This window comes from Chinchilla lanigera, unplaced genomic scaffold (genome assembly GCF_000276665.1).
Source record: "Chinchilla lanigera isolate Chin_1 unplaced genomic scaffold, ChiLan1.0 scaffold00021, whole genome shotgun sequence".
NCBI lineage: Eukaryota > Metazoa > Chordata > Mammalia > Rodentia > Chinchillidae > Chinchilla > Chinchilla lanigera.
Window position 1 is genome coordinate 25963758 of NW_004955422.1, and position 20151 is coordinate 25983908.

Consider the following 20151-nt stretch of genomic DNA (forward strand, 5'->3'; position numbering starts at 1 on the left):
CTCACTCAGTATTAGGAAAGCCCCATGGATGTCAAATTTGGCAAACTCCTGACAAAAAGGAATCAAGAAGGCACAAGTCTGGCTCACAGCTGACTCCAATTTGGATGAACTTGCAGGTGTGCAAGTTGACAGGGGTTCAAGAGCTGCCTAAGATCAGGGAGGTAAAAATTCAGAGATGAAGGGAAACATGGAAAGGAGCCAAAGAGTCATAGAACCAACCTAAATGATCCCTTTGGTAACATCCCTGGCAGAGGTTCAGTCAGTCACCAAACCCTTGGTCCTTCACAAGACAGACCATTCAAATGAGTATCTCTAATTGTGAGCCAGACTATCTCATAACTTCTAGCCCCTGACTTTGGTTTTTCCCTGGGAAACATAAACAATTCAACTACCTCTTCCTCAGTGTTAGACCTTCAGCTATGTGAAGGCAGCCATAGTTTCCTCCTCAGGTCCTTTTTGCTCCAGATTAAACACTGCCATCCTCCTCAGTTCTTCTCTCTACATCCCGTTCCTGCTAATTTGCTAATCGGTGGAATGTCTTTCTCCCTCACCTCGTCACCTCTTTTTGTTTGTTTGTTTGTCTGTTGAGACAGGGCCTTCCTATGTAGTACAGGCTGGCCTCAAACTGCCTCAGTCTCCGAAGTGCTGGGATTACAGGTGTGTGCCACCACCCCCGACTGACAATGTGTCTCAGTATATCCGCCACCTCCCTCTAATGAGGGCATTATGATTTCCCCAGGAAGAGTTGGGACAGTAAACACAACACTATTGAATGAATGAGTTAACTTTCAAATGTAGCCAAAATGTTTTTTCACTTTGAAGGATGTCATCAAGGACAACTGAACTGGTCTCTGCCCTCAGACTATTGTGTGTCCACAAAGGGCGAGGAACCTCTAAGCCCCCTCCCAACTCCTCTCCAGAACACAAGATCATGTACCAGGATCTCCATTGTCTCTCTCAGAGCTGTTACCATCCTTTCATAATCTTCATTTTGCTTCTGAGACTGGGTCAGCAGAGCAGAGAGCTCAGTTACCCTAAAGAGAAGAACATAGCACTATCACCTGGACAGCCCACAGGTGTGGACAGCGATACTATGCAACGCTCCCCGGTCCCAACACAGACACTCCCACTGCAGCCCCGACCCCCAGAATCCCTTGCACACCCCCAGCCCCTCTGCACACCCTAAATACCACATGGTGCTAGAGCCTTGAACTGGGGTGAGGGGAGCCAAAAGCCACTCAGACACATGCAGGGATTTACCACATCTCAAGGCTGGAACACGTGTTTGGGGGCCCGAGAGCTGAAGGAAAGCCCTGGGCCAGGCCCTTCCAGGCCTCGCTTGATCTTGAAGTCAAGCACCCTGAAGCCAATAAGAACATCAGAATTGCCACATGGGATAGTCCCAAGGTCCCTCCAGCCCAAGGTTCTGACTCTGACAGGGAAAAAGGAGGGGTCATTTGGGAGAGTGTATAGTCAACCTCCCTGATGTTAACCTCAAAGCCCGGCATATCTTTATCACTTAACAGTGTATCTCGGAACTTAGTACCTGATGAGTAGAATAAGCAAGTATTTCTTAAATGAATATCATCCAGTAGATTAAAATCTTAAAATTTGAAGTTTTAAAAGTCTTAATAATTTTATTATGTACCGTTTCCAAAAGCCTAACTCAAAAAACATTAAGTGTCTTCTAGATAGACATGAAATGCAAAGCACTAGAGATACAAAACCCACTAAGACATGGTCTGTTCTCGCGACTCTCAGTGCCTCCAAAACAAAGACAAAACAAAATGGTTCTGCAATTTACGTACATTACTAATAGGTAAAGGGGCTTTGTCCTGAAAGTCAATGTCCTGAAAGTCAATGGGACTCTGCTATGTCCCTGCTCTTCTTATCACCATTTTAAAAGGCCTATTTTATTTTTTTTTCTTAGGACTATTTTATTATAACCCCAAAATTAAAATAGCTGAGTGGGAGATGTAGCTCACTGGTAAAGTGTGTACATAGCTTGGGCCCAGCTCCACATCAGTGAGCAAGCAACTAAATCAGCCTAATCATCACCACCAATAACAACAAAAAAGAAACTAAGTAATTAATGTAATCCATGCTGTAACAGCCAGATAAAAAGACCACAGAACTATGGCGTGTGGTGGCACACGTCTATAATCCCAGCACTCAGGAGGCTGAGGTAGGAGGATCGCAACTTGTTGTGAGTTCGAGGCCAGGCTGGGCTGCAATGTGAGTTCAAGACCAGCCTGACCTGCGTAGTGAGACCCTATCTCAAAAAGACCAAAAAAAAAAAAAGGACCACAGAGGCATAATAATGTAATAGGCTACTGAGGTCAGAGAAGGCTTTACAGATGAGATGACAAGTGACCTATGCCTTAAAGGATAAGGCAGCGAGAAGCAAGGGAGGCATTCTAGCCAAAAGTCTCCCTGTACAAAGGCAGAGAAGCAGGAAGAACTTGGCTGTTCTGGGAACAGCAAGTAGTCTGGTGTTGACAGAGGTCAGTCATAGCTAACTGTATAAATTAACAAGAAAGAAACTGAGCTATAAGTTAGTCTGAGGGGAGAGGTCAGCAACAAGCCCCAGCAGAGGCACTGGACTCCCTGTGCACTCCTTCCCCTCCCATGCTGGGAGTACTCTGGGTGTCTCCTCTGTCCCCAGCTCTCTAGGGAAGTCAGCTTTCCCTCAGTGGATGCTCCCTGGGGCCTCAAGCCATCTCACCTGTCCTGAAGCTCAGCCTTCTCCAGTTCCCCTTGGCTTTTCAGCTGTATTAATTCCTGGCTCCTCTCGTGGGCTTCCTTCTCCAGCTCCTGGGTCTTGGCTACCAGCAGAAGCAGCTGAGTTGGCTCACTCTCATCCACTCTCCCAGACCCAGTGGATTCCCGAGGCTGTGCTCCCACAGTCAGGCGCAGACAGCAGGTCAGCAGGGATCCTGAGAGCCTTGCGTGTTCAGCTTTTAGCTCCGTCAGATCTCTGAAGACAAGCAAGGAAAAGAGCAGACTCCAATAGGGATCAATGAAGGGAGCATGGAGATCAGGCCCAATAAGCCTGAGGGGCAGGTCTGGGAAAAATCATCTGAAACCAATGGCAACTCCCGCTCAACACCACCCCAGCAACTGCTCCCCTTGCTATAGCACTGGGCTTCTGCCTCAAGTCCAGAATGAGTAGGGGTAAGCCTCCTCCCTTCTTATCCCCACACTGACCTGTCAGTAGCTGACTTCATTTCCAGGAAGTGGCGTCGGAAGGTCACCACCTCCCGCCACAGACTGAGAAGGCGACCGTGTTCCCCTTTCAGATAGCCCTTGAAGAACTGTGTGTTCAGAAACCCAGGTCATACCCAAGGGCAGAGGACTACCTTTTACCAACACAAGAGTCTTGGATTTACTCCTGAATGCTGCGAGGGGCTTTCAGGAGACAGAACAAGCATCTACATTCAGGTTATGCTGAAGGGTTTAATAAGGTTGGCAGTGGGGGAAAGGGCCCTGGATGGTAAGCAGCCTTCCTCTGGGTTAGAGGAGAAAAGGATACACAGTAGTTGCTTAAATGGGCGCTACTACCACAAACTTACCAGGAGAATTAAGTGATCTATTATATATAAATCACCTAGCACACAGCAAAGGCTCAGGAGACACTTGTTTCCCTTAGCTGGGATCTGAAAATTCCCCAGGTTCTGAAACTGGTCTTTTTTTCTCCATTCAATTTAGTATCTACCTCCCTAGCATCTAGATATACTGACTCCCAGATCTATCTAAAATCCAAGCTGGTCATTTTTCCAAAAGAGGCTTGCTTTGTGTCATGCCGCCTGCTAGCAAAGCTAGCCTAGACAGGCAGTGGTAGAAGAAGGTTTAAGTTGGGCGAAGCTGCCAGCACAGGCATGGTTAATATGGGCAAAGCTGTCAGCATCCGTAAGGATGGTCAGAGACTTTACCAACAACAGCTTGGTTTCCAGCTAAGTCCCGAAGCTAACCCTTCCCAGGATAGGAACCAGAGTACACAGCCCTGCTCTGCACACCTCCTGCTCCATCCGCCACTGGCTCTCCTTCCTCATTAGTTCATCCCGGGCCCGGCTCCAGTCCACTGTCAACTTTTCCATATCTTCCCGAAGGGCTTTATTCACCACGTCAGCTTTTTCCATATGTAGTCGAAGGTGGGTGTTCACCTCTTCTAGACTCTCACACCTGCACTGGGGAGGGGTAAGAACAAGTGCAAAATAAAAGTCTGGTCCAACCCTTGGACCCCTTGGGAACAAGCTGACAATGACTGGAATTCTCCAAAGCCCGGAAGTAGAGGGCTAAGACTAATGTCTATGGTTCTAACCCAGGTTAACCCTCAGGACAGAAGATGTGAGGTCCATCACCTCTGTTGCTCCTTGTCCAGTCTGTTCAGTAGCTGATCCAGGTTGGGCTCCTCCACACCTTCCCACCGCGGAGGGATCAGTCCCTTTGCCAGACAGAGACAAGTCTTACTCACCTCCAAAGAGAACATCACTCAGACCAATTCCCCAACGCCCTCTTCTACAGCAGCCTGTTTTTAAAATTCTTTCTCCATTTTGTCATCGGTGTGCTTCATTTCTCAATCACTACATCCCAAAAGCAACTCCACTATATCTGCTTCTCCAAAAGCGAAGCAACAATCTTGCCTGAAAGATGGTAAAGTGGTGAAAAGAACCTCGGACCTAAGAAGCAATGGCCTTGATTTCTACAGCACCACTTTCTGGGCCTTGGGAAATACTTAACTTCTACAAGGCCTTCAGTTACAGAATGAAGGCAATATCATTCTCCTTAGAAAGTTTTTTGCAGACCAAGTGACATAATTATATGACAATGCCTAATGGTGCCTGGCCTGCATAAAACATGCTCAATGTGTTTTAGTTCTTTCTTTCCTCTGAGATAATTTTTCAGAAGGGAATGTGAGAGGGTGCCTGAGGGAGCTGGAATGAAGGCAAATGGGTCTTCCAAAGCCAGTCCCGGGGCTGGGGATTTAGCTCAGCGGCAAAGCGCCTGCCTGGCAAGTGCAAAGTCGTGAGTTCGGTTCCCGGTGCCGGAGAAAAACCAAAAAAAAAAAAAAACAAAAAACAAAGCCAGTCCCACCCTGCCAGCGGCACTGCACTGCAGGCCGGCACAGGCTGCCCCTCACTCCTACAGATAAACACCTACGCCTGCTGGAAAGAAGGTGCACTTCTTCCCTCTAATTCCACATGTCCATTCTGGAAAGTTGCCTGAAGCTACCTTGGTTCTTAGAGAACCAAGGGTTGGAAGCTGATAGGCCGGTGATAGCTAGTCCAAGAAAGAACAGTGTTGCGAGGGTATTCGGGGGCTGAAGAATGAGAGCTGTCTACTAAACACCCCTTATCACAGCCCAGCCTCCCTCAGGCAGCACCGGAAACCCAACAAGTGGATTCACTGGGAGGCTGGGGGCACCCAGAGCACAGCCTCACTCACTCCGGTGGCTTCCAGACGCTTTTCCAGCTCTTGGCACCAGCTCCGGTACTGCAACACCTGTGGCAGAGAGCAGGCCCTTGGCAATGGACACAGCTGGTACAGACAGCCCAAACGAAGGGCCCCTGGGCTCCTGGGCTAACCTGGTACAGAGGACTGGGTGGTGATAGGGAGGTAAACCCACAATATTTTTAGAGTTCTTGTTTGGGCGTTTAAAGAATACTTGTGTTATGCCTCTTATTTTGGAGAGGCAAAACTTGCAAATCTAGATCAGGTCTTAGCTCTAGCCTCAGACACCCCAGGGCAACAAATTTAACCCTCACAAGCATGATCTTTAAAAATGACAAGCTGGGTGTGGTGGTGCTCGCCTGTACTCCTAGTGTTTAAGAGGCTGAGGCAAGAGGATCACCGTGAATTTGAAGCCAGCCTGGACTACATAGTGAGTTCAATGCCAGCCTGGACTACATAGCGAGACCCTGTGTCCCCCCACTCCCCCCAAAAATATGCCATAGCCCCACGGAGTAGCTATGAGCACACACGGAGAAGCTGTGTGTTAAAGCTAGACACTGAGGGTTCTGCCCTCTCCAGGCTCGGTGTGGGCCATTCCCAGCACATGGCTCTGCTTCCTCCAGCCCTGGTCCTACTCTGGAGCCCAGTGCTTGTGAGTGTTCTCTTTTCACTTCCCCCAGCGTGACAGGAGCAGCTGCCTCACCTTGGCCTGCAGCTTCCTCACGAGGGTCGCTTGCCTCTGCTGGGCCTCCTGGGAGCTCTTCAGCTTCCGCCAGGAGACTGCCTGGTTCTCTGCCATCTGCTGCTGCAGTGCCAGCACTTGCTCTTCCAGCACCAGCTGCAGGGACTGGGGCTTCATGTTGTTCAACCCAGGACTTCTTGTCTCCATGCGGGCAGCAGATAGCACGCCCACGGGTCCCTATGCAGTCAGAGGCTCCTCGCTCCCTCAAGGCCTCTAACCATTGTGGCACTCCTACCTCCTCTTGAGCTGGGGACCAAAGCAAATACAGAACTGAGGGACTGTCTCCATGACATTAATCCACTCAGCAAACATTCACTAAGTCTGGCAAAGCTAAGTTGGACAAAATAAATAGGTCCTTTTATTATAAGACTCCTCAGATCCTTTTCAATATGGATATGGACCCTAATCTATCTCTACAGGGGGCCATGCTGAACATCAGTTCCCAAATGACCCTGAAACAAGGTCATGGAACCAGTGTTTCCTGCCATTCCTTTGGAACTTGGTGCTAAACCAAGAGCTCCTGATTTATCTTCACATCCCTAGCATCTGCCAGAGAGACAGACATTTGTTGCCTGAATCACTGAAGGTGCTGTTAGTCTAGCAGAGAAAACAGACACAAACAATTGAATGTGGCACACGCAATACCAGAAACATGGGAAGATGGCAGGAGAACACAGGGCAAACGCACTTCACCTGGTATGGGGGCTGTGAAATGTGTGAGTCATCATCAGTACTGAGCGCTTCTATGGGTGGGTCACTTTGTTAAGGGCTTTACATGCATTGTATCATTTTGTCTTCACCAAGTTTTTTTTTGGTAGTGGTGATTGAACCCAAGGGTGCTTTATCACGGAGCTACATCCCCAGCCCTTTTAATTTTGACATAGGGTCACACTAAGTTGCCCAGGCTGGCCTTGAACTTGCCATTCTCTTGCCTCAGCCTCCTGAGTAGCTGGGATTGCAGGTTTGCACCACAGTGCCTGGTTTACATTTTATCATCATTATTTGTCTATCTTCTCTACTAATATGTAAGTGGCTTAAAGGCAGGAGCTGTCTAATACTGCTTAGCTGTTAGCAAGTTGTCAGCAGTGCATAATGAAGAAATACATATGTGGCCCACACTATGATGGGTGAGTAATTCAAGTTAGGGGCCAACATTTGTAATTGAGAGAATACACATAAAAATCCGTATTTCTGGCTCCCTGGGAAAATCAGAGTATCTACTGACCCTTGGTCCCAGAACTGCGGCTGAGCAGCACCTCCCCATTTAGACAGGGAATGTTCTCTCAGCTCAGCACAGCTCCCCTGCCTGACTGACGCTCTCTCCTCACACTGATAGCAGACCTCAGCTGTCATTTATCATTGTATTTGAACTTCTGTTTTCTTTTCCCCACCAGTACTGAAGATTGAATCCAGAGCCTTCACCCTGAGCTACATCCCCAGCACTTTTTATTTTTTATTTCACTAAGGTCCTCTGGCTAGGCCTGAACTTGTGATCCTCCTGTCTCAGCCTCCCAGAGGGCTGGGATTATAGCCTCCATATTGTGTTTCTGTAACAGAGTCATGGAGGAAAACTCCGTTTTCTAACTTACACTATCTCCTGGGCAACTGAAGGTACCTGAGTCTGTGGAGCCTGTGCTGGGCAGTAAAGGATGAAGCAAGAAGAATCGGGTACCACTGTGGAAATCAGTTTGGAGAGTCCTCAGAAAACTAGGTCTAGAGGTCCCATTCAACCCAGCTATCCCCCTGCTGGGTATTTTCCCCGAAGATCTAAAAACATCATATCACAGTGATGTATGTGCACCTATGTTCATAGCAGCACAATTTGTAACTGCTAAAATGTGGAAGCAACCCAAATGTCCATCCACCGAGGATTGGATAAGAAAATTGTGGTACTTTTATATAATGGAATATTACTCAGCTGTAAAGAAAGATAAACTCGAGGCTTTTATAGGCAAATGGTCACAACTAGAGACCATACTCATAAGCGAAATAAATCAAACATACATGTGCAAGCACCGCACTGTTTCTCTAGTGTAAAGCCTGAAAGAGTTCATTTAAACTAGGAGATATGACAGACATTGGGAATTGATAGGAAAGCATTCATAGGTAAAGGATAACTGGAATATGGGAAAAGAGAAGGGAAAGAAGGAGAAAGTTTGTATATATGTATATGCAGGATAGTTAACACAGGTGTTCTACTGTCCTGTATTTCCTTGCTGAAAGAAACTGTCAGTGAGGCATTGGTTGATTAGCTTTGTATGTCTATATGTGTTTTCATGAGAAACTACATTGAAGATATCAATATGTAATACAATAAGCATTGTTAATTCCCTACCACTCTGTTTGTAACTCTGTAATGTCTGTACTGATCCTTTGCTATTTTGTAAAATGTCGATCTGTTAGTATTTTCCTCCTTTTATTTCTAAAATTAAAAAAAAAAAAAAAAAAGAAGAATCAGGTGGCACCTAAAAGGCCTAGTGGCACCCACAAGGCCTGGTGGCACCCAAGCCTCAAACTAGGGTAACACAACCTTCCCTTGTGTTATAAACATCCTTCTTCTCTGCCCTTGCTTTCCACCAGGGCTGTGTAATCAACTCACGATGTCTCTGTGAAAGGCGGCTCTGCTGAGTTCAACAGAGCTCAATCCTTCTCCGCCGGATGGAGGCACAGACCTTCAGAAACTGCTCTGATACCCAGGATTTCTATCGACAAGGGCAGAGCTGCATCATTTCAAAGGAACCAGGAAATCATTAATATTTGCCTACTATTTTTAACCTACCAAAATGGCAATATCATATACTTCAAACTAGTGTCTCAGTAAGCCATATAAGCAGTTCCAAGAATTTTTTTAAATCTTTTTTTGGGATGAGGCTGCCAGAAATATGCAAACATTATTTGAGAAGGTGATTATCAGTAATACCTCAGAAAAAAATGTAATTCTATTAGAATTACATATTATTTTACTTTCACAGATAATTTAAAATTTTTAGAGCTATTTAGAAATTTGGTATACCCTCTCATTTTAGAGATAAGGAAACAGGCTTACAGAGATGAGGTAACATTACTTTGTTCATATTTTATTGTTCCACTTGACTAAAAAAAAAAGTTCCACTTAACTCAAAAAAGTATGTGTCCCACTTAATTCAAAAAATTATTTGAGCCCGGCCATGGTGGTACAGCCTGGGACACTGAGGCAGGAGAACTGTCCACCCTAGTCTGGGCAATTTAGAGACCCTGTCTCAAGATAAAACATAAAAAAGGAGAGGTTGGGGATGTAGCTCAGTGTGAAGACTCCCAGCTTAATCCCTAGAACCACAAAAACATGTCCCCCCAAAATTACAGCAAATATGCCATATTACTATAAGATAAAAATGGGGGCAGGTTATATAGGAACTCTATACTATGCAGTTTTTCTATAAATCTAAAATGGCTCTAAAATTAATTTTAAAATGACTTAAATTTTATGATTGAAAAAAACCCCCATAAGGTTGTGGCTCAGTGGTACAGTGCTTGTCCAGCACTCAATCCCCAGCAACAAACACACACACGCACGTACACATGTGAGCATGCGTGTGCCCACCCATAAATCTAAAATTAACTACAAAAAGAAGGAAAGGTGGAGACAGAAAAATTACAGCAGGGAAATTAAGATTTAGTTCTGAGCTTTCTCAAGACACAGCTTGGCACTCTTTTATTACTGAATAGAGTGGGAAAAGACTCACTTCTTTTATACATGAATTTATCCTATAAATACAAATTCCAACTCAGTATCAGAAGTCTGCCATAGTGGTACAGAAGCAAACAAGACCTACTTCCTCCTTTTCCAGGAACCAGACCGAGAAGGGCCGCAACCTCCGAGAAGCCTGAGCGCCACCTGTGCACTTGGGGTGAAAAGGGGCGGGACGGTGATGGGCATAATGTATTTAGCCCTCCGTCATCTAAAATAGCTCAAAAGTAATCCCAGCACTTTGGGAGGCTGAAGCTGGAGGGTCACAAGTTTGAGCTCAACCTGGGTAACTTAGTGACTTAGCAAGAGGCTGTCTCAAAATAAAAAAATAAAAATAAATAAGGTTTTAGAGACATAACTCAGTGTGAAGGCCACTGATTCAAACCCCAATAAACCCACCATAGAAACCTCCAAAAGAAGCGTTTAAATAAAGTTTAAACCAGGCATGGCAGCACATACCCATGATCGCAGCACACAGGAGGCTGGGCGGTACTGCTGTGAGTTTGAGGCCAGCCTGTACTGCCTAGTGAGCTCAAGGCCAGGCTGAACTATATGGGCCTGAACCCTGTCCAAAATAAATAAATTAATAAATAAGTTTAAAAGAGGAATAATTCCACCTAAACTTGGAATTGAGGTGTGAATGTTATAGCACTAAGACACTGACTGGTATTAAGTACAATTTGGCACTTAGAGCAAAAAAAAAAAAAAAAGGAAAAATGCTTGAAAATGCAAACATTTTATTCCCTGAGCCAAACCACTCTCCTACCTAGGATGGCTTAAAGGTACACCCACAAACACTTTGATACTCCTTCCTTCAAGAGGTGGAGCCTAAACCAGCTCTGTGGAACCTGCAGTCCCAGTAGGTTGGGAAGCTGAGGCAGGAAGATAGCAGGTTCAAGCCCAGCCTGGGCAACTTAGTGATTTAGCAAGACCCCTATCTCAAAATAAAAATTAAAAAAAGGACTAGGGATGTAGCTTAGTGCAAAGGCCCTGCCTGGGTTTCACCTCCACTATGGGAAGGGGGACTCTAATTCTCTCCCCTTGAGGGTGGGCTAGAATAAAGTAGAACTGACTTCTGAGACAAGATCTTAAGTGGTTCTTTGGCTCTCTGTCTGTTTGCCCAGGCTCTCTCCACCTCTCTCTGGTTAATCTCCAGCAGAAGTTATCTGTTCTGTCCTGAGGACATGAAGGCACCCTGGGAAAAGGCCCAGAGCTCAGGAACTGGGGCCTTCTGCCAACAGACCTGTAAGTGCACCATCTTTTTTTTTTTATGAAAAAAAGTAAAACAAAATTTCATGACAATAACAATAGTTATTAGACAATAACATTGTATACTGTTATCTTTAAAGTAGTTACTCAGAGTACAAGATATGGGCATTAAAAATTCTCCAAATGATAGTAGCACAAATCTTTCTTTCCAATGAACTAAGAGAAACTAATAGTATAACTATATTGTATTTTTTTTCCTTTTCCCTTTCTTCCTTTCCCCCTTTCTCCCATCTGAGTTCCTTTTTTCTTTTGAACAATTTCTTCCCATTTTACAATATCTATTGTACATTTTGGACCTTACTCTTTCAGTTTCTCACACCAGAGAGACAATACGATGTTTATACATGTGGGTCTGATTTATTTCACTCATGAGTGTGGTCTCAAATTGCATCCATTTACCTAGAAAAGCCTCAAGTTTATCCTCATTGAGGCTGAGTAGTACTCCACTGTATAAAAAGACCACATCCTTTTTAAAAATTTGTTTGTTTGTTTGTTTTTAAGACCACATCTTTGGGGGTAGGGATATAGCTCAGTGGCACAGCACCTAGCTGGCAAGCTATAGCTCAGCAGCACAGTGCCTGCCTGGCAAGCATGACATTGTGAGTTCAATTCCCAGTACCAAACCAAACCAAACCAAACCAAACAAACACCAAGACCACATCTTTTTTATCCATTCCTCAGTTGATGGGCATTTGGGTTGTTTCCAAAATTTAGCTATTACAAATTGTGCGGCTATAAACATGGGTACACATGTACTGTTGTGGTATGATGTTTTTAACTCTTCCGGGAAGACACTCAGAAGGGGAACAGCTGGGTCAATAGTACACCATCTGGGAAGCAGGTCCTCCAGCCTCAGCTGAAGTCTTCAAATCACTGCAGGCCCAGCTGCCAGCCTGACTGCAGCTTCAGGAGAGATCCTAAGCCAGGCCCAGTGAGCTAACCCACTCCTGGATTTTGGATCAAATATGTAAGATAATAAATGATTTTTTTAAACTGCTAAATTCTGGGATGATTTCTTGCATATTAACAGATAACTGATAATCTCGATTGCTACACATGCTTCCTAGAGAGTAGTATGCCTCCTAAATTGTTTATTCTCAATACAGTAATCAGAGGATCTCTTAAATACACAAAACAGATGATGCCACTCAGAACCCTCCAGCCAAAATCCTTATAATGGCCTCCAGGGTCCTAATTATTTGACCCCAAACCCCAACTGTTTTAATCCACCTCCTACTCTTCTTCCCTTTGCTCATACCCCTCCAGCTACAGCCCCCCTTGCTGTGTGTGTGTAAAACACACTACGTCTCCATCAGTGTCAGGGCCTCTTCCCTCAGTTCTCTTCATTATTTGCACCCTCACCACCTTTGGCTCTGTGGAAGTGTCACCTTCTCAGGAAGCTGTCCCTTAACCAGCCATCTGAACTAACCGACACTCCACACACACTGGTGTTTCTAGTTAACTTGCCATGTTTTATCTGTTCCTATTTAATTATTATGTGTAATAATCTTCCAGAGTGTAAATTCCACTAGCACAAAAACATTGTATTATTGAATGCTGTATTCCCAGCTTCTAAGCCAGTGCCTGGTATTGCCAGATGCTCTTTATTAAAGTGACTGAATGACTGATATAAAGACAGTAGGTAACACGACCCATATAAACACCAATAGTCTTGCAAAATAATGACAGTTTTATAGCCATTCAAAAAGAAAAGATCACATACAGTTGTACAGTACTTTACTCTCAAAATAAGTTGCAATCTTCATTAAAAAAAAAAAAACAGAGATAAGATTATTGTCTTCATTTTACAATTGAGAAAAGCAAGATCTTCCAAAAGTGACATAACTGGTTGTAGCAAAGCAGAGGCTGAACTCCCAATCTGATTCCCAAGTCTATGCTCTCTCCTGTATTAGCCACCTCCTCCCCTCTGAAATCACTGCTCACCTCCAAGAGGCTGTAAAATAATGACCTCCAGGCCTAGAGCTTTCTGAATGAAAAGAAGCAAAGAAAGGCAGAGAGCGGCTTAGCAGTAGGATAATCGCCGTTCTAGCCTTTACTTTGTCATAAACTCGCTCTATCAATTTGGAAACATCAATTCTCCCCTAAGCCTTCTCAGTAACGTGCACATCACAATCTTGGCCCAACTCCTGGGGTACAAATCAATTCTGTAGCCACTTAACGAAATCCAAAGGCAATTTAGCCAAGTTATCACATGCCCTGGGCACCGTTTCCAGCTCTACTCACTCAGTTATGTGACTCTGTCACAATAATTTATCTGTAACCGGGCATGGTATCACATGCCTGTAATTGCAGCACTCAGGAGGGTGAGGCAGAAGGGTCGTTATGAGTTCTGGGCCACCCAGGGATACATAGTGAGTTCAAAGCCAGCCTGAACTGCACAGTGAAACCCTGTCTCAAAAAGACAAAAAACAAAACAAAACAAAACAAAACAAAAACCCCAACAAATAAACAAACAAAAAAATCTCCAAAAAACACAAACCTGTGAGTGCCTCAGTTTCTTCACTCGTAAAATGTGAAGAGACAGAATCCACTTGAGAGATCTCTGTAAGGATTATATAGACATTTGCATGGATGCGTTTAGAGCAGCCTAACATTTTGCAAGTATTCAGTAAATATTAGCTACTATTATTAGCAATGTGCTAGACCGTGAGATAGGTGAAAAAAGCAAAGCATAAGGTCTCACGACCGAACTCCAGGTGTGAAAGAAAGGCAGGAAAAGTAGGAGCCATGAGCGCAAAAGCAGGGAAGAGAGGGTGGCTGAGTCTGGGGAGGCGGCTCGGGAAGGTTTCCGAGGGGTGATGTGACTTGGGTCCCTAGGCGTCAGGGTTCCCGCGTGGGCGGCGGGTGAGAAGCTGCCTTGGGACAGATCACGTGCACAGCTGCAGGGCACAGAGACTCGCTGAGCTCCGGGCGCGCGGAGCGAATGGGCGGGCGAGCGCAGAGCTGCCTCGCACAGCCGGGCTGCGCTGTTGGACGCCAGGGTCGGGAAGTTCTCTTTCTGCGCGGACTGGAGCGCAGAGTGCTGGCCGCAGCGGGAAGCTAAGGCAGGGCGGCCGGGGGCCCTAGGCAGGCGTCCCAGCCCTTCTGTGGGCCTCGGGGTCCGCCTGGGAGTCGGGAGGCCGCTGTCCAAACGGGATCCCCGGGGGCGCCCCAGGCGGGCGGGTCCCTAATCCTCGGACCGTTAACACGGGCACCTCCCGCCTGCCCGAGCCCCATCTCACCGCGATTGGCTCCTGCGGATTCCTGCAGAGATCCTCAACCAGGGGCGGCCGCAGCCACCACAAGGCCGGGCCGGGGGCGGGGGCCCGCTGCGAGGAAGGCTCCCAGACCCCGCCCCCAAACTCCCGCCCTTTGGGGGCCCGTCCCGCCGGGTACTGCGCCTATAGGCGGACTGTGCCTGTGTAGGGCCTTCCACCATGTTGGGTACTGGCAGCCGACTTACTCTAGAGGTCCAGAAGGCAAAGCAGGATTAAATTGAGATATAATAATCGTCGATATTATGAAGACCTTCATAGTCTCTGGATTCAAAAATGAAACGTTTTAAAAACAGGAAAAAACTTGCCCTCAATCATTACCCTTTTGGCTTCAGAGTTACATACTGCGCATGCGTGAAAAAAAAAATCACCTGGTTCTAGGTGCGCCTGCGCGCCGCTCCGCGGAGAAGCCGATTATAACTGCGTGAAAACAGAAGGGAATCGGCTTCTGGGTCGAGATGAAACCTGCGGGGCACCAGTTTTAGGGTTTTTCTACCTTCGGGCCCTGATGCTCCAGGCAACCTTCACGCGACACAAACACAGGATAGTTATTTAATGCCGTTTGGAACACTCAGCGCTTTATTTACATACCTTTGCGCAGGGTTACCTTTGACTGAATGGCCCGTGACCGAAGAGCTGCAGCTTGTCTAAATTTTTTTATGTAACCATGACTACCTCTAGACGATCCCCTCCACTACTCTGGCATTACTCTTATGGCATTTTGTATGAAGTTGTCCATGCACGTTCTTAGAGTTTACATTCCATTTGCCTGCCTTTATTCCACTCAGTGGTTCTCGATTTTTAGTAGGAACTGAAAACAAACAAATCTGGGGAGCTTTTAAAATGCAGACGCTCAGATTCCCCCCAAAAGGATTCTGTAAACCAAGGATGGAGCCGGGCATCTGCATTTTGGCAGATACCAAGATGATTCTAATGTATTAGTACATATTTTGGGAAGTTTTACGTGGTATTGTGAGCTGCTTGAGGACAGAAAGTGAATTAATGGATGGGTGAATGCATAGCTGGCCTGAAACAGTCAAGAAGACTTTGAGGCTGTCCAAAGGAAACCTGAGCCAGGCGTGGTGGTGCGCACCTGTAATCTCAGCAGGGAGGCTGAGGCAGGAGGATCGCTGTGAGTTTGAGGTCAGGCTGGGCTACACAGTGAGTTCAGGGCCACCCTGCACTGCATAGCGAGACTCTGTCTCAAAAAAAGGGTGGTGGCGGTCGGCGGGGGAACCTGAGACATGAACACTTTGTTAGGAACTATATCTTGCTCATGTGGAAACACAAAAGGTTCTCAATAGCTACTTAGAGAAAAAGAGAAAGCAAGTGGGAAAATGGGGGGGTTACTCATTCTGAAAAGTAAACTGAACTACCCACATGCAAAGAATCAGTGGTGAGGAGTCCACCTCTGAGAAATAACCCCACAATAAGTCTTGCGCAAGAATGTTCCTGCTACAGTATTTGGAATGGAGAACAACCAAAAATGTTAAAATACCAAACTCTTGTTTGTTTCTTTGTTTTTAAGATGCGATCTCACTAGTAGTTCAAGCTGGCCTTGAACTCACTATGTAGCCTAGGCTGTCCTCAAACTCATGGTGATCCTCCTGGTGCTGGAATTATAGGCATGTGCCTATACCCAGCAACATACCACATTCTTTTCCCTCAGGGCCTTTGCACATACTTTGTGCTGTGCTGAGATCACTCCCACCCACCCTGTTCTGGGTTTGTTGGTTTGGTTTTTGGGGGGTTTTTTGTTGTTGTTGTTGTTTTTTCCAGTACTGGGAATCGAACTCACGACCTCACACTTGCCAGGCAGGCACTGTGCCGCTGAGCTAAATCCCCAGCCCTGTTTGTTTGGATTTTTTGTTTGTTTGCTTTACTTATTTTTTCTCTCTCTTTTTTTTTTTTTTGTCGTTTTGAGACAGGATCTCCCTAAGCAGTTCAGGCTAGCCTTGAGCTCACTTTGTAGCCCAGGCTGGTCTCGAACTCACAAAGATCCTCCTGCCTGAGCCTCTGAAATTTAAACTTCATAATGTTAGGAGACTTTGATTTATTTCTTGTATTTAGCGTGTAGTCTGACACATGGTAAATAAGTATCCAGTGAATGAATAAATCAGGTCAGTCTCAGTGTTCCAAAGTTTAATTGACATAAAATCTATCAGCAAACCACAAAATATAGTTTGAGACTATAGGAGTGAACATAGGTTTAAGACTACAAAACATACCAATAAAGGGGCAAATAAAGTAGGAAGGTGTCAAAACCAAACACTAATTTTTGATTTTTATAAAGGGAAATTCATTCACTCCCTTATCCATTTATTTATTCACTCAGCAAATATTTATTGAATATCTTTTATGTTCTATTATTGAATAATAACAGTGTATCAACAGTAAGCTGGAAACTGTGTTAAAACACAATAAAATGGTACAACTGGGAATTTTCTAGACCAAACTTGGGAGTTGCTGATGTGGGAAAGTGGGTAACATTGCCCCCCAGAGGGTGTCTAGGCTCAGAGAATACATCAGCATCTAAATGTCCTGCAGAGTGCCAGGAATATTCCGGATATGTAAATAATTGTTCAGGCTGGGCATGGTAGTACATGCCTGTAATTCCCAGCACTCAAGAGGCTGAGGCAGGAGGATTTCTGTGAGTTTGAGGCCAGCCTGGGCTACAAAGTGAGTTCAAGGCCAGCCTGGTCTACATAGCCAGAACCTGTCTAAAAAAGACAAAATACACATACAATTGTTCATACACATCATTTGATATATTTTATACCCAAGAGACCTATGGGGAGAGACTTGGGTTAGACACAATTAGAGTATTCAGACTTGTCCATTGAACCAGACTGAAGAGAATTCACCCAACAAGGCTGGGATAAGAGAGGCAATGGATCCATTGAAAGAAAACCAATCCAGGGCCCCTCCAGGTTAACTGGACTTCTTCCTTTATGTCTTAAGGCTTTGTTCATGATGGCCACATCATGACAAAAGTTAGCCTAGACTGATTGACTTTCTTTTTTAAAATTATATATGTGAGGCCGGGCATGGTGGCTCACGCCTGTAATCCCAGCACTTGGGAGGCTGAGGTAGGAGGATCGTTGTGAGTTCAAGGCCAGCCTGGGTGACAAAGTGAGCTCAAGGCCAGTCTGAACTGCATAGCGAGACCCTGTCTCAAAAAGACAAAAAAAGACAAAAATATATATATATGTGAAATTTTAAAGTGAGGTGCTAAATTATCATATTTCCCCTAGTAGCCTAAAATATGCTTTAAAGTTTTTAAAGCCTTTCTCCATTGTAAGAACATAGAAGATGCCAGACATGGTGGCGCATGCCTGTAGTCCCAGCATTCAAGAGGCCGAGGCAGGAAGATTGCTGTGTGTTTGAGGCCAGCCTGAACTACATAGCAAGTCCCTGTCTAAAAAAAAAATGTAGAGGGGTCAAGAGTGTGAAGGATAGAGAACTTGTACGGCAATATTTCTGGCCGAGTCCCCATCCTACCTTGTGGAAGACTGATGGGCAACTACCTTGCACTACTCCAGCCAAGTCACTGGGAGAGGGAGGGGCCTCCGTGAAGGTTTGAGGTGTTGAATCTCTCACAGTTGCAGTTGGGGAACGTAGTGATTGGGAGCTGCTGCCTGCCTGGGAAACCTACGAACAGCCCATGCACACCTGCTAACTGCTTTGGTGGCAGACCCAGGGGAGTACAGTACTGCTCTGTTGCGATCGGCCTACTGTCCCAGAATTTGGCGGGGAGGGTTTTCTGGAGGGAAGATGTGTGCTACATGCGTAGACTGCACAGGCTACGGAGACTCTTCATAGATCCGGCTCAGCAGGGCTCCTGCAGGGCTCATGGGACGCCAGGAATGAGAAGCTAGACCAGTGGTCACTGGTAGTAGAGATGTCTTTTGCTCAGGGAACTACAAGGGAGGAGCCCAGCAGGGAACCTCTGAGGCGCTGCTACAAGCACCCTGAGTTTTCTGACGATGGACAGAGGTGGCGTTAGACATCTGTGGGAGCCGGAAAGCACAGGGCCACCTGCAGTAGACTTCCTGCACCCTTTTCCCATCTCCCTCACCGTGTCAGCACCTTGAGTGACAATGTGCCGGGGATGGCAGCAGGAGACAATGGAATCAAAAACCCAACCTTTACCCTATCAACCTAAAGTGGAGCTGGGGTTACCACAAAGATACATTTCTTTTAGTAGATTGTCATCCCCTCGCTGCTGTCCATCTGAGTCCACCCATTCCCCACTAAACACACACCGACGGAGCAGCAACCTTGGGCCGAATCCGCTTTGTGTTCAATCAGAGCTTATCAGTACATTTTAGATATGCCTGATGGTCCTATTCATCATAGGGAATCTGCACCTGTACATGGTATAACTTGGGTTTTGTTCCTCTTCCCCTGCCCTCCCTTCAACCCTTTCTCCCCTCCCCATTTACAAAAGCTTTGTTTCCATGTTTTCCTATTTTTAAAACTTTTCCTTTCTTTCCTTTCCCTCTCTCCTCTCTCTTGTTCCCCTTCCCATTTGAACATTTTCTTCCTATTTCACTATACCTATTATACATTTTGGTCCTTATTTACACTTTCAGTTTCTCACACCAGAGAGACAATGTGGTATTTACACATGTGTGTCCCATTTATTTCACTTCAGAGTATGGTCTCAAGGTGTGTCCACTTTCCTAGAAATGTCTTTAGCATATCTTTTTACGGCTGAGTAGTACTCCACTGTATAACAAAACCCTATCTTCTTTATCCATTCACCAGCTGATGGGCATTTGGGCTGTTTCAAGATTTGGCTATTACAAATCACATGCCAAATCCTGACGCAGACATTGGGAAGAACCCAAAGAACACTAATACATCGACCCTATCTTCAGCCTTAGTTCAGAAATTCACATGGGAGGCAGGTGAGGAAACAAACACTTCACACACATTACAGCATGTGCTGTAAGGAGAGAGCAGCTGGCTTCTTGGGGACAGACGTTACCCCTTGACTGTGAAGGGTAAAAGTGCTGAGCAGACAGAGCAGGAGGGCATCCAAGTAGAGTGTGTGCAAAGGCTTAGTGGCATCCAGCGGCATGGGACATCTGGGAAGTGCCAGAAATTCCCTCTGGGACTTTTTCCTCTTTTTTTTTTTTTTTTTTTTTTTTTTTGGTCTTTTTGAGACAGGGTCTCACTATGCAGTTCAGGCTGGCCTTGAGCTCACTTTGTAGCCCACGCTGGTCTCGAACTCGCAACGATCCTCCTGCCTCAGCCCCCCAAGTGCTGGAATTACAGGTGTGCGCCACCATGCCTGGCTTGGGACCTCTTCTTGCTGACCTCACTTTGATGGAAATTTTAAAACAATTAAAAGTCAGCTCTTAGTCTGACACCACATTAGGACAAAATGAGATCATGGAGCCCACCACATAGCTTGTCTGTTAGACTCACTCAGCCTTGACTGACTGCACCGGAGATATACTGACCCAGCTCAGTGTGACTGCACCCTGCGGCACAGCCTGTACTTTCCAGGCCCCGAACATACCGTTTGCTAACCGGTTTCAAGGACTTTTTGCTCAGCAATGAAGAATAACTGATGCTACCCAATAAAAATTCACCACACTTTTAAATTTCCTGTTTGCAAAGCCTATATAAACTAAGCCCAAAGCCAGCTCTGAGCTGATGCTCTGGGAGCGATCCTC

General features: G+C 45.7%; 1 protein-coding gene across 3 annotated transcripts in view; it reads right to left on the reverse strand.

Annotated features, from left to right (window-relative positions):
- Positions 1 to 14767, reverse strand: part of Cep250 (centrosomal protein 250kDa) — a 46148-nt gene extending 31381 nt beyond the window's left edge. For all 3 annotated transcript variants that reach the window (XM_013514237.1, XM_013514238.1, XM_013514236.1), the window contains exons 1-9: positions 14432 to 14767; positions 13690 to 13752; positions 6155 to 6439; positions 5446 to 5502; positions 4362 to 4444; positions 4017 to 4182; positions 3208 to 3314; positions 2726 to 2977; positions 938 to 1034 (exon numbers count right to left, since the gene is read on the reverse strand). In XM_013514237.1, the coding sequence (XP_013369691.1) occupies positions 938 to 1034; positions 2726 to 2977; positions 3208 to 3314; positions 4017 to 4182; positions 4362 to 4444; positions 5446 to 5502; positions 6155 to 6340 (948 nt within the window). In that variant the 5' untranslated portion in view covers positions 6341 to 6439; positions 13690 to 13752; positions 14432 to 14767. The remainder of the gene's footprint in view (positions 1 to 937; positions 1035 to 2725; positions 2978 to 3207; positions 3315 to 4016; positions 4183 to 4361; positions 4445 to 5445; positions 5503 to 6154; positions 6440 to 13689; positions 13753 to 14431) is intronic.
- Between the last annotated feature and the right edge of the window lie 5384 nt (positions 14768 to 20151).